Source organism: Oryctolagus cuniculus, chromosome 10 (assembly GCF_964237555.1).
Source record: "Oryctolagus cuniculus chromosome 10, mOryCun1.1, whole genome shotgun sequence".
In the NCBI taxonomy this organism is placed as follows: Eukaryota; Metazoa; Chordata; class Mammalia; order Lagomorpha; family Leporidae; genus Oryctolagus; species Oryctolagus cuniculus.
Genome location: NC_091441.1, coordinates 103,561,478 through 103,583,992, shown reverse-complemented (window position 1 = coordinate 103,583,992; position 22,515 = coordinate 103,561,478). Strand labels below are relative to the sequence as shown.

Below are 22,515 nucleotides of genomic sequence, written 5' to 3'. Positions count from 1 at the left end.
AGACAGAGATTCTGTACCCAAAGGGCAGGGTGCCTAGCCAAAGGCAAGGTTGGGCATAGCCACCCCAAGGCACACAATTGTGTGAAGAAATGAAAAGGAAAAGAAACTTCTTGCCACCAGAACCTGGTTTACCACTCACTGCATCAGAACAGAACCTGACTTCTGGGTCTGCGCTTGAAAACACACCTGCAACCGTTTCAATACAGACCTAGGCTGCAGATGCCTCCATGCAGCCTCCTGATGGCCAGGATACGTAAGCCCAGCTCAGTTTCTTCATCCAAAAAGCAAATGGGGAGAACCAAGTCTGCAAAATTCTTTCTAGACCTAAAAATCACCCCATGTGATCTATTTTGAAATTGCACTTTTAGCGATGATTCAGGACTAAAGGCAAATCTCTTTCTCCATGTTACATCTCCCAGTCTCTCAAAAAATGGTAGCTCTCTGCTCCGTGCCTTTTTTTTTTTTTTTTTTTTTTTTGACAGGCAGAGTGGCAGAGTGGACAGTGAGAGAGAGAGACAGAGAGAAAGGTCTTCCTTTGCCATTGGTTCACCCTCCAATGGCCGTCGCGGCTGGCGTGCTGCAGCCAGCGCACCGCGCTGATCCGAAGGCAGGAGCCAGGTGCTTTTCCTGGTCTCCCATGGGGTGCAGGGCCCAAGCACTTGGGCCATCCTCCACTGCACTCCCGGGCCACAGCAGAGAGCTGGCCTGGAAGAGGGGCAACTGGGACAGAATCCGGCTCCCCGACCGGGACTAGAACCCGGTGTGCCGGCGCCGCAAGGCAGAGGATTAGCCTATTGAGCCGCGGCGCCGACCCTCCGTGCCTATTTCTGTGTCTGTGTGAGCTCACTTTTTTCCTCACTCAGTTTCCAGTAATTTTACCTGGCTTCCATTTCTGTTTTCTAAGCCTGCTGTGCCCACTCCATGGTCTATGCCCACTCACCCCTGCCATGCCACTAACCCCTGGTACCTGCACTCATCTATCTCATCCTATACCCTTAAAAAAATTATTTCTGAAACTCAGAGCTACCGAGAGGGATGGAGGGACAGAGAGAGGTCTTCATCCACTGGTTAACTCCCCAGATGACTGCAGTGGCCGGGGCTGGGCCAGGCCAAAGCCAGGAGCCAGGAGCTTCTTCCAGGTCTCTTATGGGGGTGCTGTGGCCCAAATACTTGAGCCATCTTTTGCTTTCCTGGGCCATCAGCAGGGAGCTGGATGGGAAGTGGAGCAGCCAAGACAAGAACCGGCTCCCATATGGGATGCCGGAGTGTCCGGGCTTCACCCACTCTACCACAGCGGCCCCATACTTTTTTTTTTTTTTTTTTTTTTTTTTTTTACGGTAGTGTTTCTTAAGGAGCAGTCCAGTGATCATTCCTGGAAGGTCAGTAAGAACATCAGATTCCAAGAACCCACACTGGACTTCGCCCCTCAGAATTTGCTGGGGGGAGACCAAGGAAGCCGGTGGTTCTAGGCAATAGGAGATTTTCAGAACATACTGTTCTTTGAGAAAATCGAAGCTTGTTGTGATTGTTTTAAAAGGGGGAGAAATGCTCATTTAGTGACTTTCACCAGTTACATAAGAGAAAATAACGGCGGGGCAAGCTCTTCCACACTCTATCCAGGTAACTGGAAGCGCTGGTGTCGGCGTCGCTGTCTCAGCTACCCGGACGCTCAGGTAGGAACTGAACTCCCGGAGAAGAAAAGAACTCCTACGCCCCAGGAGACCGTTGGAAGGTCTAGGATAAGCCCTGGAAGACCCTGAGGCGCAGAGGCCACGGACTAGACCAGCGATTCTCAGCTCTGGAAGCGCCCGCGCCCTGCAGCGCACAGGCGCATTAGGGACCCCAGGCCGCCTCCGCCCCCTCCCGTTACCATGGCAACACCATCCGCTCCCAAAGTTCGCGTGGCGCGACAAGGCGGGACTTCCGGCTTAGGAACCAGTGCGCATGCGGCGGCCGGCGGGCTACGAGGAATTTCCTGTCGCGTGATCCCGGGAACCAACGAAATTGCCCAACTGCAGACCCACGTGCCTGCGTTCCCATTAGCAACCGGAGGCTTCTAAACACCCTCCCCTCCCGCCCCATCTTCGGTGGGCCTACCGCCGTCGGTCGTCCTCGGCTTAGCAAGGCTCCGTCCTGCCGTCCCTACTCCTGTAGGCTGCGGACTCCCGCCCGCCGCCATGGTGAGTGGCTGGCTCGCTGGCGCCGCACGGCTGGGGCTGGAGCGACAGGCTGTCCTCAGAGGACCCTCGTCCCGCTCGGAGCCTCGGGAGGACAGGAGGCCGGGCCCGGCCGGGGAGTTCGGGTCACCTCCGCCCCAGCGCCTCCGGGGTAACCCTGGGCGTCGCCTTTTTCTGGGGGCGCCGCTCCGCGGCGACGCTGATTTCTCATTCCTGAGCCAAGTCGCAGCTCGCAGGGGGCAGTGGCGAGAGCCTGAAGGGGTTTCTCTCTCCCCCCCTCCCTCCCTCCCCTTCTCTGTTTCTCTCTTCTCTGTCTCTTTCGCGGACACACACACTAACGAGAGCAGTCACGTGTTAACCAGCCATTGGAACACCGCTAGGGTTGTTACAATGATTTGTATACGAAGTAGTACAGTACCTGCTGAGCTACTAAGTAACCAATATGTGATGGGTTTTGTTACATTGTACTCACCTTTATCGCTAGAGCTGCTTCCTTGTTCCTCCCATGGTAAAATTGTGTGGATTTGTGGGCGCGGTCAGGATGCTGGGGTTCAGTGACTTGGTAACAGTCACACAGATGGATAGTTGCATCGGCGCACGGACAGCTGGGTTTTAGTCCAGTGCTGTCTCTTTAAACCCCATGTCAACCCAGTGCATTTCCGGGTGAATGACTTGACCTGCATACGTGGAGAATGCATGTGGAGACAGGCTGGGAGTCGCTGTGTCCCAGGCTGCTACTGCTCCCTCTCCTTGCTCCAATCCACTTTAGAGGAACTTTTCAGCCCTTATATCTAAAAATAATCCTTTTCAGTTGGAGAAATTTTTTTTTCTTCCTGGTCCTAGACCTCCTTCACAGGAGGGAAAGTAGCGAACAGGTGTAAATTGGCCACCTGCTCTGCACAAGACTCTACACCAGGTGTTGCGTGGTGTAAGAAATGATTCCTGTGTGCACGCAGCTTCCAGTCGGCTTGGAGCAGCAACACTGGAGAAGATTGAAAAAAAAAAAGATAATGCCACAGGTCGTAACCTGCGGTGGTGCCCGGTTAGGAGCACATGCTAGGTGTTGGAGGCTGGCGTAAAGCAGAGTTTCTGAGGGTGCATTGGGAAGCACCTCAGAGTAGGTAAAAAGAGGTTAGGCCTCGAAGGGGGCCGTAGGAGTTCAGTAATGTGGTGGACTGTGAGAGTACTTCAGAAAGTTCGTGGATTTTTACACCCAACTAAACTTGCCTGTTAACTGGAACATTTGAAGTACTCTTCATGTGGTTGTACTGGCTGCTGAGAGCCAGTTACGTGTTTCCTCTCATCTGTGCAGTCAGGGATGTTACACGGCTCCACTGAACTCAGCCGGCCGTGGAAGTATTTACACTGTGGAGATGAGCGTGACTGCAGATCAGGGGCCTCTCCCCAGAGAGCCTGTTGCTGAACTTACCGCACAGTGCTGGCTGCGATTCAGATTCCTGAACAGGCCGGGGGCGGGGGCTGGTTTCAGGCAAGGAGCAGGATACCGGTGAGTGCGAGTGGAGGCGGGAAATTCTAGGTTAGGCGTCAGGGCTGATGGGCAGGCTCGTCTGGCGGAAGTGGAGTGTTCACAGAGTAGGATTCTGGGAGACCGGGTTAGAGAAAGTGTGAAGGGTTTTAAAGACTGATGAGTACCATTTTTCTTAATCCCATGGCAATGAAAAATAAGAATTTATGCTTGTGGTTTATTTGTTGTTCCCACCCATGGTGGTGTGACTATCAGAGATAACTTTGTCTAATATAGTTGTTGGGCCTTTTTTTTTTTTTAATGCCTGGTGGAAATCAGCTTTGTAAACAATTGTTGCATTTGAATGGGGATGGATTTCCTCTAACTTCACTTCCTCTCTTCTCTCCTTCCTGCAGTCTAGTCCTTAAATGCCTGTTCCTCAGAACTGTTTTGTAAAATTCACCAGCACCTTCCTAATTACAAAGCCAGCTGCCAGGGCTGAGACCTTGCTCTGAGGTGACCTGCTGTACTGTTCGGCTGCTAGCCTTACTATCCTGGGTTTGCCTCCTATGTATCTGCCATGCTCTCCTGTGCTTGAAAACAGTGACCAAACTAAATTATGGCTATTTCCAAATGAAGTATGCTTTTTAAAGCTGTATTTTTTAGAGTAAAGGTTAAGTTCTTTAATACACACACACACACACACAAGCAGACTATGAAGGTTTAGTTTGCTCTCACTTAATGGCCATCTCACTGCTCATCTCTGGGGGTGAGCTATCTCCATGAGGGAGGCACACGTGTCCCTTTCATCCTGCAGCCCCTCCAGCCCTGTGGGCACTGGCCTGGCCTGCATGGGTCAGCTGAGTCCCCACATGTCTCAGGTTGCAGAGGAGCAGGGTGTGGCAAAGGCCTTACCTGTGTCTCAGGGCCCAGGCTTTGGACGGAGCCCACATCTCTTGTGCTCACACCATCCCTGAGAAGCAGTGTGGTGCGGAAGTGGCACCTGGCTGGGCAGCCACGCAGCCGGGAAGGAGGAGAGAGCAGAAGCTGATGCACGTCTTGCATTGTCTAGCACAGGGCAGCCTGTGTACTTTCATTGTTGGTTCTCTCTTCAGATCTCCCAGACTAACATGTGAATCCCTTCTCTCTTTTTCAGGCAGAGTTGGGTCTAAATGAGCACCATCAAAATGAGGTCATTAATTACATGCGTTTCGCACGTTCGAAAAGAGGCCTGAGACTCAAAACGGTGGACTCCTGCTTCCAGGACCTGAAGGAGAGCAGGTATCAGAGGACTCTGAGGAAGCCAGGTCGGAATGGGTTCCTCTCTGGTAGCCAGGACGGGGGTGCTGCAGTGGAGATCATAATGAGCCGTATCTGGGATCACCATCACCAGTGATGCTCTGAGAGCCCTCAGAGGTGTTCCAGACGCACTGCACCGAGTTGTGGTGGGTTGCGGTGGGAGCAGTGAACCTGTCAGACATGTGCAGGATAACTATGGGATGGTGGAGTTTCAGAAGGGTAGTCAGGAAGTCGCGAGGACCTTGTGGATTAATGAGTGGCTGATTGATTGGCTTCCTGTATTAAAGACTGCAGAACTTTACTTACTTGAGTTATTAATTAAAAGATTAGGGGCTGGTGCTGTGGCGTAGTAGGTTAAGCCTCTGCCTGGGGTACCAGCTTCTCATATGGGTGCCTGTTCGAGTCCCAGCTGCTCCACTTCTGATCCAGCTCTGCTAATGGCCTGGCAGAGCAGTGGTGGATGGCCCGAGTGCTTAGTCCCCTGCATCCATGGGGGAGACCCAAAAGAAGCTCCTGGCTCCTGGTTTCAGATCAGTGCAGCTCCAGCTGTTGCAGCCATCCGGGGAGTGAACCAGCGGATGGAAGACCTTTCTCTCTCTTTGTCCCTGTCTTTGTAACTCTGCTTCTCAAATAAATAAATGAAATCTTAAAAAGATTGGAGCCGTATGACATGGCAGTAAGCAACTCAAGCACCTCTGAAGCTCTTATTGAAGTTAGGACAGGGGAACATGGCAGGGATCCATGAACAACCTCCCTGAGCAGCGCCAGAACTGGTAGTTGATTTGAAGCAAGGGGTGATAATTAATTTGCTTGGACCAGTAACAGAAGATAATTAAATGTCAAGTCAGATATAAATGAAGGAGATCTCCAAGGGAGCTGCAGTTCTCGCAGTGCCGTGGGCTGCTACAGCCTTAGACCACTATGTGTTCAAGTTGGCCATCTGGTTCCCTAATCCCCAGCAGAAAGTGACAGTGAATTGGCAGGAACATGAAATGTTCTATTAACAAATGTAGAGAGAGTAGTATTAATATAATAAAAATTTTATTAAAAATAACTGTTTTTTCTAAAGGGTGGTTAAATTTCCGTTAAGGAGTTGTAATGAAATACTAGCAACTTGAGTGTCACCCTGATAAGCCATGAGTATAACTGAGTCTTACCCGACTATGTCCTTTTGGAATCAAGGAAGGAGACGAAGCTGAGGTTGGAGCAGGTGCTCTTGTTCTGCCGAGAGTCAAGGGAGAGGGACTTTACAGGGTGGAGGCAGGGAGTCGAGAGGACTGTGACTGCGAGGCCGTGATGGGAGGTAAGGGGCGTGCCCAGGAGCTTTCTCAAGGACTCAGCTGTGCTGAGACCGCTGAAAGTGAGTGTGGGGTCTCCTGACCCATGGCAGGTCACAGGCAGGTCTCTCCACCTTCCAACCCTGTGTTTCCTCTCTGTAATGTTAGGGGAGTGAAGAAGATGCCTCTGAGGTCCCTCCCAGCCAAGCACTCCATGGGAGAGCAGATGTTGACTGTTAGTGTTGATGGTGATGAGCACTTTTGGAGGGGTCAGTGTAGCTTTAAGACAAGTTGGGTTGGGGCCGGCACTGTCCATAGCAGGTAAAGCCACCGCCTACAGTGCTGGCATCCCATATGGGCACCGGTTCGAGTCCCAGCTGCTCCACTTCCAATCCAGCTTTCTGCTATGGCCTGGGAAAGCAGTGGAAGATGGCCCAAGTCCTTGGGCCCCTGCACACCTCTGGGCCCAAGGAGGAGAAGGCTCCTCTTCCTATCAGTGCAGCTCTGACCATTGTGGCCATTTGGGGAGTGAACCAGTGGATGGAAGACTTTGTTTCTCCCTCCCTCCCTCCCTGTCTTTCTCTCTCTCTCACTCTGCCTCTGTGTAACTCTGCTTTTCAAAAAAAATCTTTTTTTTTTTTTTTTAAAAAAAGGACAAGTTGGGCTCTGGGTTTTTTTTTTTTTCCTCTCTTGAGTCTCAAGAATGCTAAAAAAACTATTGAATTACTACTTTCTCATCGGCATTTACTAATATGTGGCTAGTTCATATAATTATTAAAATGCTAGGGAAATAATGGAAAGGAAAAGCTATGCCTTCCTAATGACTATCAGATTATTAAATGTGATAAGACTAATTTTGCTGGAAATTGAAAAATATTGAATTTAACAATTTAATCATGAAAGAAAACAGTAGATGATGGTTTGGGGACTGTTTCTGAGCTTGCCCCTGTATTAAAGGATGTACACATGTGAGGAATTAGCCATCATTTTATCATTTGAATAGATATTAAAAAATGAGTTTGGGGGAGCCAGTGCTGTGGCGTAACAGGTAAAGCCACCGGCTGCAGTGTCGACATCCCATGTGGGTACCAGTTCCAGTCCCAGTTGCTCCATTTCCAATCCAGCTCTCTGCTATGGCCTGGGAAAGTAGTAGAAGATGGCCCAAATTCTTGGCCCCTGCACCCGCATGGAAGACCTGGAAGAAGCTCCTGGCTCCTGGCTTTGGATCGGCGCAGCTCTGGCCGTTGCAGCCATTTGGGGAGTGAAGCAGCGGATGGAAGGCCTCTTTCTCCCTCTGTCTTCCTCCTCTTCTCTGTGTAACTCTTACTTTCAAATAAGTAAATAAATCTTTAAAAAAAAATGAGTTTAGTGGCCAGTGCTGTAGTACAGCAGGTTAAGCCACAGCCTGCAGCGCCGGCATCCCATATGGACACAGTTCGAGTCCCAGATGCTCCACTCTGGATCCAAGTCTCTTCTATGGCCTGGGAAAGCAGCAGATGATGGCCCAGATCCTTGGGCCTCTGCACCCTCATGGGAGATCCAGAAGAAGCTCCTGGCTCCTGGCTTTCGCCCAGCCCCAGTCATTGCAGCCAACTGGGACGTTGGCTCTGTCTTTACTTCTCTCTGTTACTCTGCCTTTCAAGTAAATAAATACATCTTTTTTAAAAAACTGAGTTTCATTTATTTTCTATCTCTTTGATTACTGAAGAAGATAATTATAAAAGAGGCATTGATTGGAAATCCTCTAATCCTTTGGATGACATGACTGTGGGTTTCTTGATTGTGGTACATGTTGTAAGTTGTTCTTGCTGTTGATCCGGAAGTTTGAGGGTGTGGTTGTTTTGCAGACTGGTGGAGGAGACCTTCACCGCAGATGAAGTCTCTGAGGTCCTGAATGGCTTGCAGGCCGTGGTGCACAGCGAGGTGGAGTCGGAGCTCATCAACACCGCCTACACCAATGTGCTGCTCCTGCGGCAGCTCTTCTCCCAGGCTGAGAAGTGGTACCTGAAGCTGCAGTCAGACATCTCCGAGCTTGAAAACAGGTGATACAGTTTCTACCTGCGAATGTGACAAAACATGAGCACGTGCCTTTGTTGATCTTTCCGTGAGGCTGGTCTGTGTGGACGTGTGGGGAGGGTAGCAGCAAAGCAGCTAATCACCGAGCCACCTCTCAGATCTCACTCCGCCTCCTTTTGAAGACTGTTTCTGCCACGCCTGGATACTGCAGAATCTACGAGTTACGAACTTGCTTTTCAGGCTATCATTAATTACTCTTTACAGCATCTTTGTTAGCTTCGTCAGGGTAACAGTTGATCTCTAGAGAGGTCAACTAAAAAATAAAGATCATGCAACAGTTGAAAAATTAATTCAAACACAGATGACCCTTAACTTGCCAAGGTGTTGCAATCAGGTGAACTCATTGTAAATTTACACTTTGATTAGTTGAAAACACATTCCACACACTGAACTTGGCAGCCACCCGGGTGAGCAGCACAGTGCCCTGCTAGTGCAAGACCGCCTGGAAGCGGTGGCTCTACCGCTGCCCGGCAGCACGAGAGAAGATCATACGGTGTAGGTCCAGAGCAAGACCCAGATGCGCAGCGCGGTTGCTGCTGAAGGCCGTCGCTTTGGCACCACCAGCAGCCCCCAGACCCCAAGTCAAACACTGTCCGTGGGGCTCTGTGATAAATAACATCGATTCCGACTCACAGTATTTGAAATTCGTTTCTAAATAATTGCATTTAAAATGATGTACACTTATCAAACACAAAAGCTTATAATCGGAACAATATCAAAGAATTGCTAATTTAAAAAAAAAATTAAAATCCATGAAGTTGAGACTTTCTCTAGGGAAGCCACACCAGGAGCAGGCAGCCCTGCCCCCAGGGCGTGCACACTGCTCCCCGAGCACAGCCACAGGACAGCACGGAGGACAGCCCATGGCAGGGAGGGGAAGCACTGCCCTGCAGCTGTGAGTGCATGACTGGTGAGCACCCTCGGAGGTGCTGACCGTCAGGAGCCTGCAGAGGAGCGGCTGCGTTCTCTCCGAGGGGCTAGAGTCACCTTCGGTTCCTCTGCAAAGCACCAGGCACCTCTGCCTACACCGTGCGTCTTTCTTGAGACTCTGGGGTGCTGCTTTTCAGTCCATACTGGGGAGTAATTCCGTTTGTCTAATACTGCCCTATTAGAAATCAGTTTGTCTTTCTGGAACATCTGCCAGCTAACAGCATATGTTATGTCGTAGCGCATTCTCCTCAGAGCTGACGAGAAGCGTCCCATCCATATTAGCATTATAGTTTGTCTCTGGCGACATATACCGTACACCCAGTGATGCAGAGGACCGGGCACTGGGCAGCGTGGCAGGCAAGGACGGGTGTTGACGTGGTGAAGTTCCGTCCATCCGCCCTCTTGTCTGTGGTATGTGACAGGCGGATACCAGTGCGTTTATTCTCTCTGTGTGTGATAGAAACCTCTTTTAGATGAGTATGTTTTGATATTTGCTTTTGTCTTTAAGAGAATTACTGGAACAAGTTGCAGAATTTGAAAAAGCAGAATTTACATCTTCAAATAAAAAGGTAATTTTTGGTCATTCTAAGTGCACATCTTATAGCCAGTAATTAAAATCTTCCAAACACTCAGAGCATTTGGAAGGCCAAGTGAGGACTCTCAAGGGAAAGCATTTATCTCAATATAAATTCAAAAATCGCCTCTCGGATTTTTCTTGCAAAACTGGTTTCTTTTGTTTTAATACTGATTGGTAAACTGCCCAAATGTGTGTGTCAGGTTATTCTTTATCTGTAGTGAAGCTGCCTAAATCCTTATCAATATTGCAGTTTTTCAGAGAATCTGAGGGTCAGATAGAAACTTTTTGGCTCCCACAGATTGAAATCCCAGTCCTAGATGCTAGAATCTTTTACCAGCCCTGGCCTTGAACTCCTTCCCTCCCTTCCTTCTTCCCACTTCCCCCCTCCCCCAATTTTAAAATGAAATGAGGAGATGGGTTTCATTTTTCTCTCAACACAGATTAAGCACTGACATATGAAAGAGAACAAAGCCCATGGAAAGCCTCACATCTGTAGAACTGGTCTCTCAGTGGATCTGTTTCTGTATGAGGGTACTTCAAAAAGTTCCTGGAAGTGGAATTAGAGAGTTTTATTTCAGCACAAAAAATTTTGAAATTCATGCACTTTTTCTTAATATGCATTTTTCATAAACTTTTGGAAAATCCCTTATGTGCACAGATTTCAAAAAATTTTACACCAAAATGCAGTCTTTTAATTTACATTTTTGTACAGTGTCTTCCACTTATAAAGTGCAAGTTTGGGTGATTGTACATGCTTTACTCTCAGTGATTTCAGTTTGGTTTCTTTTTCTTTTTTTCAGCCCATCATGGATACTGCAAAGCCAAAACTTGCTCCACTTAATGAAGGTGGAACAACAGAACTCTTAAACAAGGTAATGCCATCATCTTGGCAAATGAGAACCCTCTAATTGCATCCTCTCATTGCCTAAACTACGCTAGGATAAACAGGTGGAAGGAGGTTGAGTCGGGTCTAGTCCATCAGCCTAATGAGGCCATGGCAGGATTTTACTTGTGCCCAGTGGGCCAGCAGAGGGCGTACTTTCCATCTGGAGTCTGCGCAGCCCTTGATTACTCCTCTCCATGGTAAAGTGAAGAGTGTGGAATTTTGGACAGTGTTTATTGATGGACTTTTGAAGTTTGTGATCTATGATAAGTAGTATGATTCCTGGTCTCTTGCTCTCCAAAATGTTGCCATTTCACTGGGAAGGTAGAACTCATGTTCTGAAGAGAGACTGGAAAGTACTCTCCTGTGTGCTGTGCGTGTCACAGAACAGCAGAGGACACAGTTCCGTGTGGATAAGAGTGGGAGAGAGCAAGCTCTTGGGCAAGGTGGTTGCTGAAGGTGAAGGCACGTGGAATTGGCAGAGGGAAGAGAAGGGGCAGTGCCCGGAGGCAGAGAGAAGGCTGGCGGGCAGTGCTCCCTGACGGGTCGACGGGAGCACTGAGTGAGGAGTAAGACTGGGTCGACAGGTGACTCTTGAGCTGAGCTGCCTAAGAGCAAAGGTGTTTGCCAGCCGGAGCCGTGTGGGGTCCCGAGCACGGGGTACGGGAATGATAAAGATCCTTCCAGGGTAAGTGGCAGCAGTGTACAGTGCACACCGGGAACAGATTCAGTATCAGATGACCGAGGGCAGGGGACAGGGACTTTGGAAGATGGCAGAGAACAGAGGGCAGAAGGAGGGAGGCGTGTCTGAGAGAGAAGAAACTAGAAGTCTTAAGCCAAAGCTGACTCACCGACATCAAAGCTGGTAAGCTGGGCAAAATTGGGGTATCACCAGTAACCAGGTGAATTTTTCAGCTGTTTTGTCATTTTTAATTTTCCAAATTAAAATTTTAAGTGGACTAAGTAATAACATCAAATATTAAAATATTTTGGTTAAGATAGTAAAATCTGAATGTATTCACAAAGGAAATTGTAAGACTTCAAGAAGAGAATGAGAAATTGAAGACGAGGCTGAAGACCATTGAAATGCAGGTGACTGGGAAATCCTTTAACAAAATTGCTGGAAGAGTTACCTGTAGATAAAATACTGAATGTGCTCTGTTCAAATCTGCTTACAGGCTACAAATGCACTGGACGAGAAGTCAAAACTAGAAAGAGCGCTGCAAGACTTACAGCTCGATCGAGGAAATCAAAAGGTGAAAGGAGTGTGAACGTCTTTCTCCCGTTTTCTGAATAGGATCAAGCGGTGAACTTCAAGTCCAGTCTGAGTTCCCTCATGTCCCGCGCTCTGCCACCCCGAGATGTGCTGGGACGTCCTTGCCCAGGAACGGCCAGCTGGGAGCGAGCGCCCTGCCTGCTGTCCATCCTCCAGGACGCCTGATGTGTCCTGGCGTCTCACCACTTGCAGGATTTTCTTAATTTACTGTTGAAAGTTTTCCCCTTTTCACGTTGATATCCAGTTGTGGTGGTGGGTGGGGAAGGAAATCCAAGCAGGGAAAAGTCTTTAGTGACTTGGACTTAATTTGGGATTTATTACACTGAACATGGCTTAAGGTTGCCTGGCGTGAGTGTGGCAACATGCAGTGAATTTGCTGGTTGTGACCCTTCACATCCATCTGTGTTAGCAGCACTGTGAAATGCAATGAAAGACACGGGCAGTTCTTCAGGCTTGCCTGGGTGCCATGACTGAGTGTCGCTTTGTCTGCTGGGAGTCAGGTGCACGGTTCTGTCTCCCATGGCCCTCACACTGGCTGAAATTTGCTGTCAGGTGGATTTGCAGCGGGGCCTGGGCTTTTCTTGTGGTTGCATTGTCACTGTAAGCGGCTGCGAGACTGTCCCCACGTCTGCCTCACCCCGGGTTCGTCACCTTTTTTCTGTGCCAGATTTCAAACAGGTACAAGCATGGAGAGAACTGTATAACGAACCCCGCTGTACTCGTCACTCGGTTTGCTCCATCATCAGTGCACAGCCGGTCTGGTGTCATCTCCACCTCCACTTTGTTTTGTCCCTTCATTTTATTATTATTATTATTTTTTTAAGCAAATCTCAGACTTTGTGCCATTTCATTTGTAGATTTTTTTTTTTTTTTTTTGACAGGCAGAGTGGACAGTGAGAGAGAGAGAGAAAGAAAGGTCTTCCTTTGACGTTGGTTCACCCTCCAATGGCCGCCACTGCGGCCAGCGCACCATGCTGATCCGAAGGCAGGAGCCAGGTGCTTCTCCTGGTCTCCCATGGGGTGCAGGGTCCAAGGACTTGGGCCATCCTCCACTGCTCTCCCTGGCCACAGCAGAGAGCTGGCCTGGAAGAGGGGCAACGGGACAGAATCTGGCGCCCCGACCGGGACTAGAACCTGGTGTGCTGGCACCACAGGTGGAGGATTAGCCTAGTGAGCCACGGCGCTGGCCTATAGGTATTTTTTTAAATAGGATACTTCTTGTATAGCTTAAAAAACCATGGGAAACATACATGATTTTCAGCCGTTATATGCCAAGAACCATAGATTTATGGAACAGAGCTGACTGTGCCAGAACAGCTTTATAATTTTGCAGAAGTAGAACATTTGCAAACATTTTTAGATGTTGAATTTGTTTGAAAGCCATTTGGGTTTTACTCCAGTTAGATTTTGGACACAAAGGCAAAATTCGTACATGCTTTCACTAGTTATAGGGAATATTCTTAACAGATTTCAACAGTGAAGAATAATTTTTTTGCAAGTTAGAGAGTTAGAGTTACAGAAAGAGGAGAGACAGACAGACAGGTCTTCTACCTGCTGATTCACACCCCAGATGGCCACAATGGCCAGGGCTGGGCCAGGCTGAAGCCAGGAGCCAGGAGCTTCTTCCAGGTCTCCCACATGGGTAGCAGGGACCCAAGCACTTGTGCCCTCCTCTGCTGCTTTTTGCAGCCAATCAACAGGGAAGTGGAGCAGCCTGGACACACACCGGCACTCATATGAGATGTCAGCACTGCAGGCGGCAGCTTTACCTACTACGCCACAGCGCCAGCCACAAGAATTTTTTCCTTTTGTTGAAAGTGCTGCTTTGTGTACATACTTAGCAATTGTAGACTATTTTCCTATAATATCAGTATAAGTCATTTTCCTTACACAAATTTTATCCAGTCAAAAATAAGATCCACATAAGAGAAAATACCCAGCTAATTGTATTATGCTAGTTTTCAAAGTAAGCAAAAATGTACCTCTCATTAAAAAAGGACTTAAAATTTTGTACACTTAGAAAAAAAACAGGCAGCCAATAATCTTTGATGCTTTTGTAATATTTTCTTATAAATAATGACCAAAAGATGTCTATTAAATTTTACTTTATTCTACCTATACCATTTTGAAATTTAGGATCTCACCTCTTTCCCATTCTTCTTGGACCAGACTACCAAGGATCCATCAATCATATTTTTATATATTTGGAATTTAGCAACAGCTGAGTGTCTGCTATGCACACACGGGGGTCTGAGTTTGGCCCACACTGCACACATGGGGTCTGAGGATGGACTGGGCGTGCTGATGGCCCACACAGCTGATGGTCTCTTTCATCTCCTGTGGTGTTGAGTCCCTGTTCTCAATCAGTTACTATTTAGGAAGCCAACATGACATTCTCTGCATATACTTGTGTCTCATAGGATTTTATAAAGGCCCAAGACTTGAGCAACTTGGAAAACACAGTCGCTGCTTTAAAGAGTGAGTTTCAGAAGACACTCGATGACAAGACAGAAAACCAGAAGTCCCTGGAGGAGAATCTAGTGACAGCCAGGCACGACCTGCTGCGGGTTCAGGAGCAGCTGAGCATGACTGAAAAGGTCAGAGGAGCGTGTTTGAGGGCCTTGCTGGGCACGCACAGTTAACTGATGGGGACGCGGCCGCTGCGCGTCCGGATGGTCTTTCCTGCAGGCAGTAACGACGCGTCATCGTGGGGTGCTGGTACTCCTCTGTCTTGGTGCTGGTGTGTCTGTGCTAGTACGCAAGGGGACGGAGCTCCTGCATGGGCAGCGGGCCCCACCCAGGCGGCCCTCCTGCTCTGTGTGCCTGCAGCCTGGCAGAGGGATGAGCTTTGTTTTTACAATTTGTGTGGAACATGGAGAGTGCTAGGTTCTTCATTCTGGGGTCTTAAATCCTCCCCCTAAAATACTGAGAAGTGCTTTCTGATTTGGAAAAAGAACATGCGTATTTTATCTGCAAATCAGTTTCGTATTGCACATAGATTGCCGTTGTCTAAGCCATAGAATGCTTGAGTTACTTGTTAACTTCTTACTTAGGAAATACCTGACTATTTTGTTGACGTCTCACTTGAAAGAGTATGTTTTAATGTTTTAAAGGAAATTAACAGTATAAGCAAAATTTTGTAAAATTAGCACCAAAAATAAGCATTTAAACACATTTGTTATTTATTTCCTTAGCTGTCTTTTAGTAATTTGCTGATGTTTTTCACTAAGCAGGAATTAGAGAAGAAATTTCAACAAACAGCTGCTTATCGAAACATGAAAGAGATCCTGACCAAGAAGAATGACCAAATCAAAGAGCTGAGGAAAAGACTGGCCAAGTAAGCCCTGCTGATCCCGCCCTGAGCTGCTTCTCCCCGCTGGGTCCCTCTGTGGTCTCTGTAGAACCCCAGCTTGCTTCCAGGGGGGTGAGGTCAGTGGGTATTTGGTGGATCACTCAGTACCGAGGAAAGCAGAGGAGCTTCTGCCCAGCCTCGTCCCGCTTGCCCGCCCGGGCTCCCTGTAGACTGAGCTACACCTCACACACAGCTGCAGTCCACTTGGCGTAGGGGATCAGATGGAAACACAGCAAGCTGGCAAGGTGGCTCTCGGCATTTCTCTCGGTGGTGCCCTGTGGTCCACATGTAGTCTGCCAGCTCCGGTCATTCGTGTTGTTGGAGGTCTAGCCTGGAAACTCAGCTGGCATTCTAGCCTTCTTAGAGTTCCAGCAGAACAGAGCTGGAAGGTAAATCAAGATCCGGTGTGTCCTTAGAGCGGGAGGGCTGTTGAACGTCGTATCGCCATATTGGCCATATTGGCCGTTCACGCCATGTCTGAGGTAGTTACGTTGAGTGCCACAGAGCCACGTGCCACACAGAGACTTGGGGTCTGAAGGTTTCCCAGGTTATCTGGTTAGTGTTCAGGCCTCGGGCAGGTGTCCCCTGAGTTACCATCATAATGTCTTGAATGCGTCTGACTCCTGCCAGGGCAGTGATGTGACATGAGAAACAGCGTCCTGGTTTGGTCACCGTAGAGGCCTCAAGTAAAGTCCTTTGGTGCCGGCAGTGCCGCTGGCTCCAGGTGTCAGGGCGTCACACTGTCCATTTGTGTCTCCAGGTACGAGCCCGAGGACTAGGAGCCGGAGAGTCCTGTGGAGGCTGCCACGCACGGACACACAAGCTGGGTCTCACCTCACGCGTGTGTTTTGAAGCATTCTGTTATATTTCCTTTCCTTATTTTTCTAATATTTAGACTTCTAAGATTTAGCACTAGAGTTCCTATTGTCAGCTAAGTGAGAAGAGAGAAATCCTTACGAGTCTGACTGGCCATCCCAGATGGCTTTCTGCCTGCCGCTGCAGTCGATGGTCGAATGCAGTGAGAATTCTTTGGTAACAAGCAAAGTCTGAGAGGAGGAAGCAAAGTGTTCTCCGTTCGCACTGATAGAACGAGTGTATCTCAAGCTAACAGCATCTATTCTTGTGCATTCCCAGGGTCATGGAGTGGCTGAAGACTGCTATAAATAAACTTTATTTTTATTGTTAAAACTGCATCTTAATTTATTTCCTCTATTTGTCCAAAAATTTATGAATTCATTAAAAATGTGAATACTATTTATCACTGGAATCATTTTTACCAATTGTAAGGAAACTTAACAGCAGTAAACGGAGGACTCAATTTTTCAGCCCATGTGAAAGGCTCAGTATAAGAGGAGGTTCACACACTTTTTTACAGCCCAGTTTTTCATGAGTCTCTATTACTGATAGAATTCAGATCCCTCGGCTGGCGCCACGGCTCACTTGGCTGATCCTCCGCCTGCGGTGCTGGCACACCGGGTTCTAGTCCCGGTTGGGGCGCCGGATTCTATCCCGGTCGCTCCTCTTCCAGTCCAGCTCTCTGCTGTGGCCCGGGAGTGCAGTCGAGGATGGCCCAAGTGCTTGGGCCCTGCACCCCATGGGAGACCAGGAGGAGATGCCTGGCTCCTGCCTTCGGATCAGCACAGCGCACTGGCTGTAGCAGCCATTTGGGGGGTGAACCAACGGGAAAAGGAAGATCTTTCTCTCTCCAGCTCTGCCTGTCAAAAAAAAAAAAAAAAAGAAGAAGAAGAAGAATTCAGGTCCCTCATATACTTCTGCAGTTTAGAAAGTATCTAGACTCATAAAATAAATGCAATCTTTATACTTATTTCCAGAATATTCCTTTAAACTGTGTTCTGAAGCGCTGCCATGAAACACTCAGGGCGTGGTTTCTCCCCGGTAAGCAAGTGTTTCAGAAAGACAAGCACAACGTAGCAAAACAGTAGTTCATAGTATAGTAGTAGACAAAAGTATTTAAACCAAACAATTATCAACACTGAATATTTCCCGAGGGAAAACATCCTACTTTAGAAAGGTAATAGCCTGTGCCTCGGAAACAAGAGACGAGTGCAGTGGGATACCTGGTCTGAGGGCTCTCGAGGGAGGCCTCGCGTCTCCGACATGGCAGACAGTACATCGTCAGCTCCTCAGGATTTCAGCAAGCTGCCAGACGACACCCTGCTTGGAGCTTTGTTGAAGAGTCTCACTGGGCCCTGATAAGGGTTTGGTGCAGAGAGTTGATTGGAAAGTGGTTCCAGGGAATTCTGTGAGAGACTGAGGAACTGGGCAGACTGTGAGCACCAGGAGCCATCCTGCTGGGGACCCTCTGAGACACTGCCGGGAAAACATCTGTGAATTCTGGGGTCGTCATCCACCACTTTGCCTCCCTCCCTGGTTGAAGATCAGTCCGAGGCATTAATGCCGAGTCACGTCCAGCCTGTCCCATGTGTGGATCACGTTCAGCCTCAAAATCAGAGAATTCCCCCAGACAATGAGGCAGAAAGCCAAAGGGGACGACAGTGCAAGCGAACTCAGCACTGGCTGTGTCTTAGTCCAATTCCTGGTGCTTTAGCAGATACCTGAGACTCGGTAATTATAAAGAAAGGAGGCAGGGCCGGCACCGCGGCTCACTAGGCTAATCCTCCGCCTGCGGCGCCGGCACCCCGGGTTCTAGTCTCGGTCGCGGCGCCAGATTCTGTCCCGGTTGCTCCTCTTCCAGTCCAGCTGTTTGCTGTGGCCCGGGAGTGCAGTGGAGGATGGCCCAAGTGCTTGGGCCCTGCATCCACATGGGGGACCAGGAGAAGCACCTGGCTCCTGGCTTTGGATCAGCACGGTGCGCCAGCCACAGCAGCCATTGGAGGGTGAACCAAAGGAAGACCTTTCTGTCTCTCTCTCTCACTGTCCACTCTGCCTGTCAAAAAAAAAAAAAAAAAAGGCTTATTTTTATTTTAAGATTTATTTAGTTAATTTGAATAGCTGAGTTAGAGAGATCTTACATCTGCTGGTACACTCCTCAAATGGCCGCAACAGCCAGAGTTGACCAGACTGAAGCTCAGAGTCTGGAGCTGCTTGTGGGTCTCCCAAATGGGTGGCAGGGACCTAAACATCTTCCACTGCTTTCCCAGGTACATTAGCAGCTGGGGTTCACACTGATGCCCACGTGGGATGCCAGTGCTGTAAGTGGCAGCGTAACCTGCCATGCCACAGCGCCAGCCCCGAAAAAAGGTTTATTCTGACTCACGGTTCTAGAGGCAAGAAGCCCAAAGCCAGGTGGAAGGGAAGTTGGCGCACAACAGAATACACAAAACACAAGACATGGCCTCGTCGTGTAGCAGCCTGCTCTCCAGAACCAACCCACATCCAGGCTTCAGTCTCTCTCAACAATAATCATCCCTTGAAGAACCCACCACCTCTCAACACCACCACACTGGGAATCAAATTTCAACGTGGATCCCATAGCATTCTGCCTCTGGCCCCTTAAGCCCATGTCCTTCTTACCATGAAAAAAAAAAAAAAACCAACCATCCTATCCCAGTATTTCCAAAAGTCTTAACTTTTCCCAGCAACAACTTGAAAGTCCAAAGTCTCACCTGACATTCAAGGCCTACTCCCAGCTGTGAGCCTATAAAACCCAAACAAGCTATTTCCAAGATGCAATGATGGGATAGGCATGGGATACACATTCCCATTCCAAAAAGGAGGAGTAGGCCCCAAGCAAGCAAGCCCAAGAGGACAGACGTTAAATCTTCAGGCTCCAGGATAGAACCTGACGCTGTGACGTAGAAGGCCAAGCCTCCACATGCAGTGTTGGCATCCCATTCAGGCGCTGGTTGGAGTCCCAGCTGCTCCACTTCCAATCCAGCTCCCTGCTAATGTGCCTGGGAAAAGCAGCAGAGAATGTCCCAAATGTTAGGGCCCCTGCATCCACATGGGAGACCCAGAAGAAGCTCCTGACTCCTGGCTTCAGCCTGGTCCAGCCCTGGCCATTGTGGCCATCTGGGGAGTGAACCAACAGGTCAAAGGTCAGTCTTCTCTATCTGTATCTCTACCTTTCAAATAAATAAAAAAAAAGCTGGAGGATAACCTTTCATTCCACCTGCCACCTCCTGGGCACACTGGGGGTTGGGCCCTAACACAGAAGGCAGCTCCACTTCTGTGACTTCACTGGGCTAAGCCTATGTGGTGGCTCTCTGGGATTGCGCACCGGTGCCTGTGGCTTTCCCACACTAGCACGGCTCCCTGCCAGTGGCTTGACAATCGTGGGATCCTGGTGGCACCTCGTTCCCATGGCTCCACTAGGCACTGTCCTGGCGGACCTTCTGTGGCAGCGCCCTCTGCGGGCTCCCGGGAAGTTCAGTGTAGCCTCTGGAATCCAGCAGGAGTCCACCATGCTTCTGTGGCTCTTGCATCCCGCATACCTGCAGAAATGGCATCACATGGCTGGGGCACCGCTAAGGCATCTTACTTGTACCTCTCAGAGTAGCAGGTGAAGCCACGCCTGGAGTTGCTGGAGCTTCATGCTTAGTACCTGGCTGCCTTCTGCTTGTGCTGACAGTCCCTGGCCACCCTCTTGCTGCCTTCTTACCTTTTACAGAGCCAGGCTATGACCTCTACAGACTTTCACGCCCTGCTCCTCTTCTAACCATAAATCCTGCCGTGAATCATTCCTTTGCTCCCAAATCTCACTGCAAGTGGCCAGAAGTGACCGCGTCAGTCACTGTATTTTTCCTAGAAACGTCTTCTGCCAGGATCCTCGTTCATCCTTCTCAGGTTCGCCCTTCCACAGAGCCCGAGGGCATGCAGTTACCCGCAACTGTACAGCCAGGCTGGCCTTTACGTTGGTGCACAGTAAGACACTGCTCATTCCCGTCTGCAAGCCCATCAGAATGGTGATGCTGTGCACATTTCTGTCAGCTTTCTGGTCATGACCAGTGAAGCCATCTCAAAGGCATCCCAGACTTCACCTGGTGTTGTCTTCTGAGCTCTCACCAGAACATCCCTTCATGCTCCATTGATAGCATCCTCTCAACTCTTCCAACCCGTGCCCAGCTCCAAGGCCACTTCCACACGGCCAGGTATTACCATGACAACAGCCCTACCTCTTGGCACCAGCTTTCTGCCCTGGGCTGTTTTCTGTTGCTGCAAGGGAATGCCTGGGCCTGGGCAATTTGTAAGGAGAAGAGGAATATTTTGGATCATGGTTCTTGAGCCTGGGAAGCCCAAGACTGGGGGGCTGCCTGTGGTGGGGGCCCCATGCTGCTTCACCTCCTGGTAGAAAGTGGGAGGGGAGGCAGGCACATGGAGGACAGACCACAGGAAGAAGGCCTCACCTTGTACAAAAACGCACTGTTCCGAGAACGCACCCTCTCCCAGAAAGAAAGGCCTTAATCCCATAATGACATACTCACCTCTTAAAGGCCCCACTATCTCTCAACACCATTACACCAAGCATCAAATTTCAACACGAGTTCTGGAGGGGGCAAACCTTGTTCAAACCATCGCAGGCGCCACGTGTCCTTGCCAAGGGGACAAGTCCTGAGCTGCAGAAGTTGCTCCTGTATCAACGACCTCTTCCTTATCCGCCTCTGTTCTACCCGCCCTGGGCCAGCATCCTCAAGACCCATGCCCACGCGTGTACTTCTAGGCCCTTCCAGTCTTCTGCTGTATTGGCGGACAACCCCTTTGCTTGCAAAGCAGGTCAGTGTTTTTCTGCAGAGGTCACGTGATACTCCACACCATTTACGGATTTAGAAGTAGCGAGTGAAAGAACTTGGGGAGCACACCCACGTCATCTTGCCAGTCTTCTCTCGCGAGAGGCCTGTGAACGAATTCTGATCCAAGGCCACTCTCCTCTGGGGGGAGGGAGCCACCAGTGTGTACCAGGCCCAAGGGCCCAGGAGCATCTGGAGTGTTCTAGCCCATCCTGAATCCCAGAGTCCTGTTTTTCTCCCAATTATGGACTTGAAAAGATTTCCCAGGCATGTGAATTGGCTGTTCTCCCCATCGGGGCCACCCTTATAATCCAATCTTGGGCTTGGGCTTGATTCTCAACACATTCTGCACAGAGAGGCGGGTCTCTTACAGTGCGGGGGGGGGGGGGGGGGCGGGGGAGGGCTTCTAATTGGGCATCTGCTGGGCTGATAGTTTCATTAATCAGAGCCTGTCTTTCTCTTCCTTCATCCCAGCCCACCCTTGATGGGGGTTCTGGTGACCGATCCAGTTGTGTTCAGGGTTTGTGACCACAGCTTACTAACAGCCACGGAATCGTGTTTTCAGCTCTGTGTGCAGGATCTCCTCTCGAGGGTCTGCTTTCTAGGGCCATTTATGACACTAACTACTTTCAGTTAGGCTCCGCCCAAGCAGGCGACGAGGCAGGGATTCTGGTTTAAGTAGCTTATTTTGCAGACAATCCCAGGAAGTAGGCCAGGAGGGAAAGGAGAGAATGCGGACCGAGGGTGCATTAAGGAGCAGGTGACTTCTGTGAGCCTGCACACCCCGTCCCACAGATGGGTGAGGAAGCTGGGAACGTCCCCTCCAATCCCTCGTACATAGGATGAGCGTAACTCCTGGCATGGTCACTCCCAGCACCTGCAGCTGTGGACTGAGAACATGCGTGTGGTCAAGCAAGAGCTCGGGTGAAGAGACAGTGGGAGGTGAGACTAGGGGGATGTGGGCGGGGCATCAGCTTCAAAAAAAGTGCAAATGCGGCCAACAGCTGCAAGCTCGCAATACTCCATACTCGTTCATACTAGGGCCTGCTGAACCTGGAAGAAACGACAAACCCCACCTTGCCTTTGCAACCCAGCCTGCTCTCATGGCCAAGCCACAGCTGCCTTGAAATAGTGACAGCTCTGGACAAAGGAATACCTCAGGACCGAGTACCTGCACCGGCCCCGTCTTTGTGACTCTAAGTATCAGGCCCATTGTGTGTGCTCAGCCCAAGCATGGGCGAACTTGACTTTACGCTTCCTTCCCAAGCACAGCTGGAGTCGTAAGAAACTTTGGATATTGCCTATGATTTCCCAACTTGAAAGCTTTTCCATATAAATGACAAAACTTCTCTAAAATCAGCCACTAGAAGTATCTTCAATACAGAACCCAAGTTCCTGCCCTCTTAAGCAATGAGTGATAAACATCATTTCATCTTTTCCCAATGGCTCAACATCACTATTACAAGTCTCAGCGACCGTCTTTTCCCACATCGCT

At 49.4% G+C, this 22,515-nt stretch overlaps 1 protein-coding gene across 1 annotated transcript; it reads left to right on the top strand.

The window, feature by feature from the left end:
• Positions 1 to 1,979: 1,979 nt before the first annotated feature.
• On the top strand, positions 1,980 to 16,500 carry LZTFL1 (leucine zipper transcription factor like 1). The gene is made up of 10 exons (XM_008260483.4): positions 1,980 to 2,180; positions 4,799 to 4,923; positions 8,066 to 8,260; positions 9,733 to 9,793; positions 10,602 to 10,673; positions 11,711 to 11,776; positions 11,863 to 11,940; positions 14,381 to 14,557; positions 15,194 to 15,297; positions 16,073 to 16,500. Exons 1-10 carry the CDS (start codon positions 2,178 to 2,180, stop codon positions 16,089 to 16,091), a joined length of 900 nt encoding a protein of 299 aa, XP_008258705.1. The 5' UTR covers positions 1,980 to 2,177; the 3' UTR covers positions 16,092 to 16,500.
• Positions 16,501 to 22,515: the final 6,015 nt, after the last annotated feature.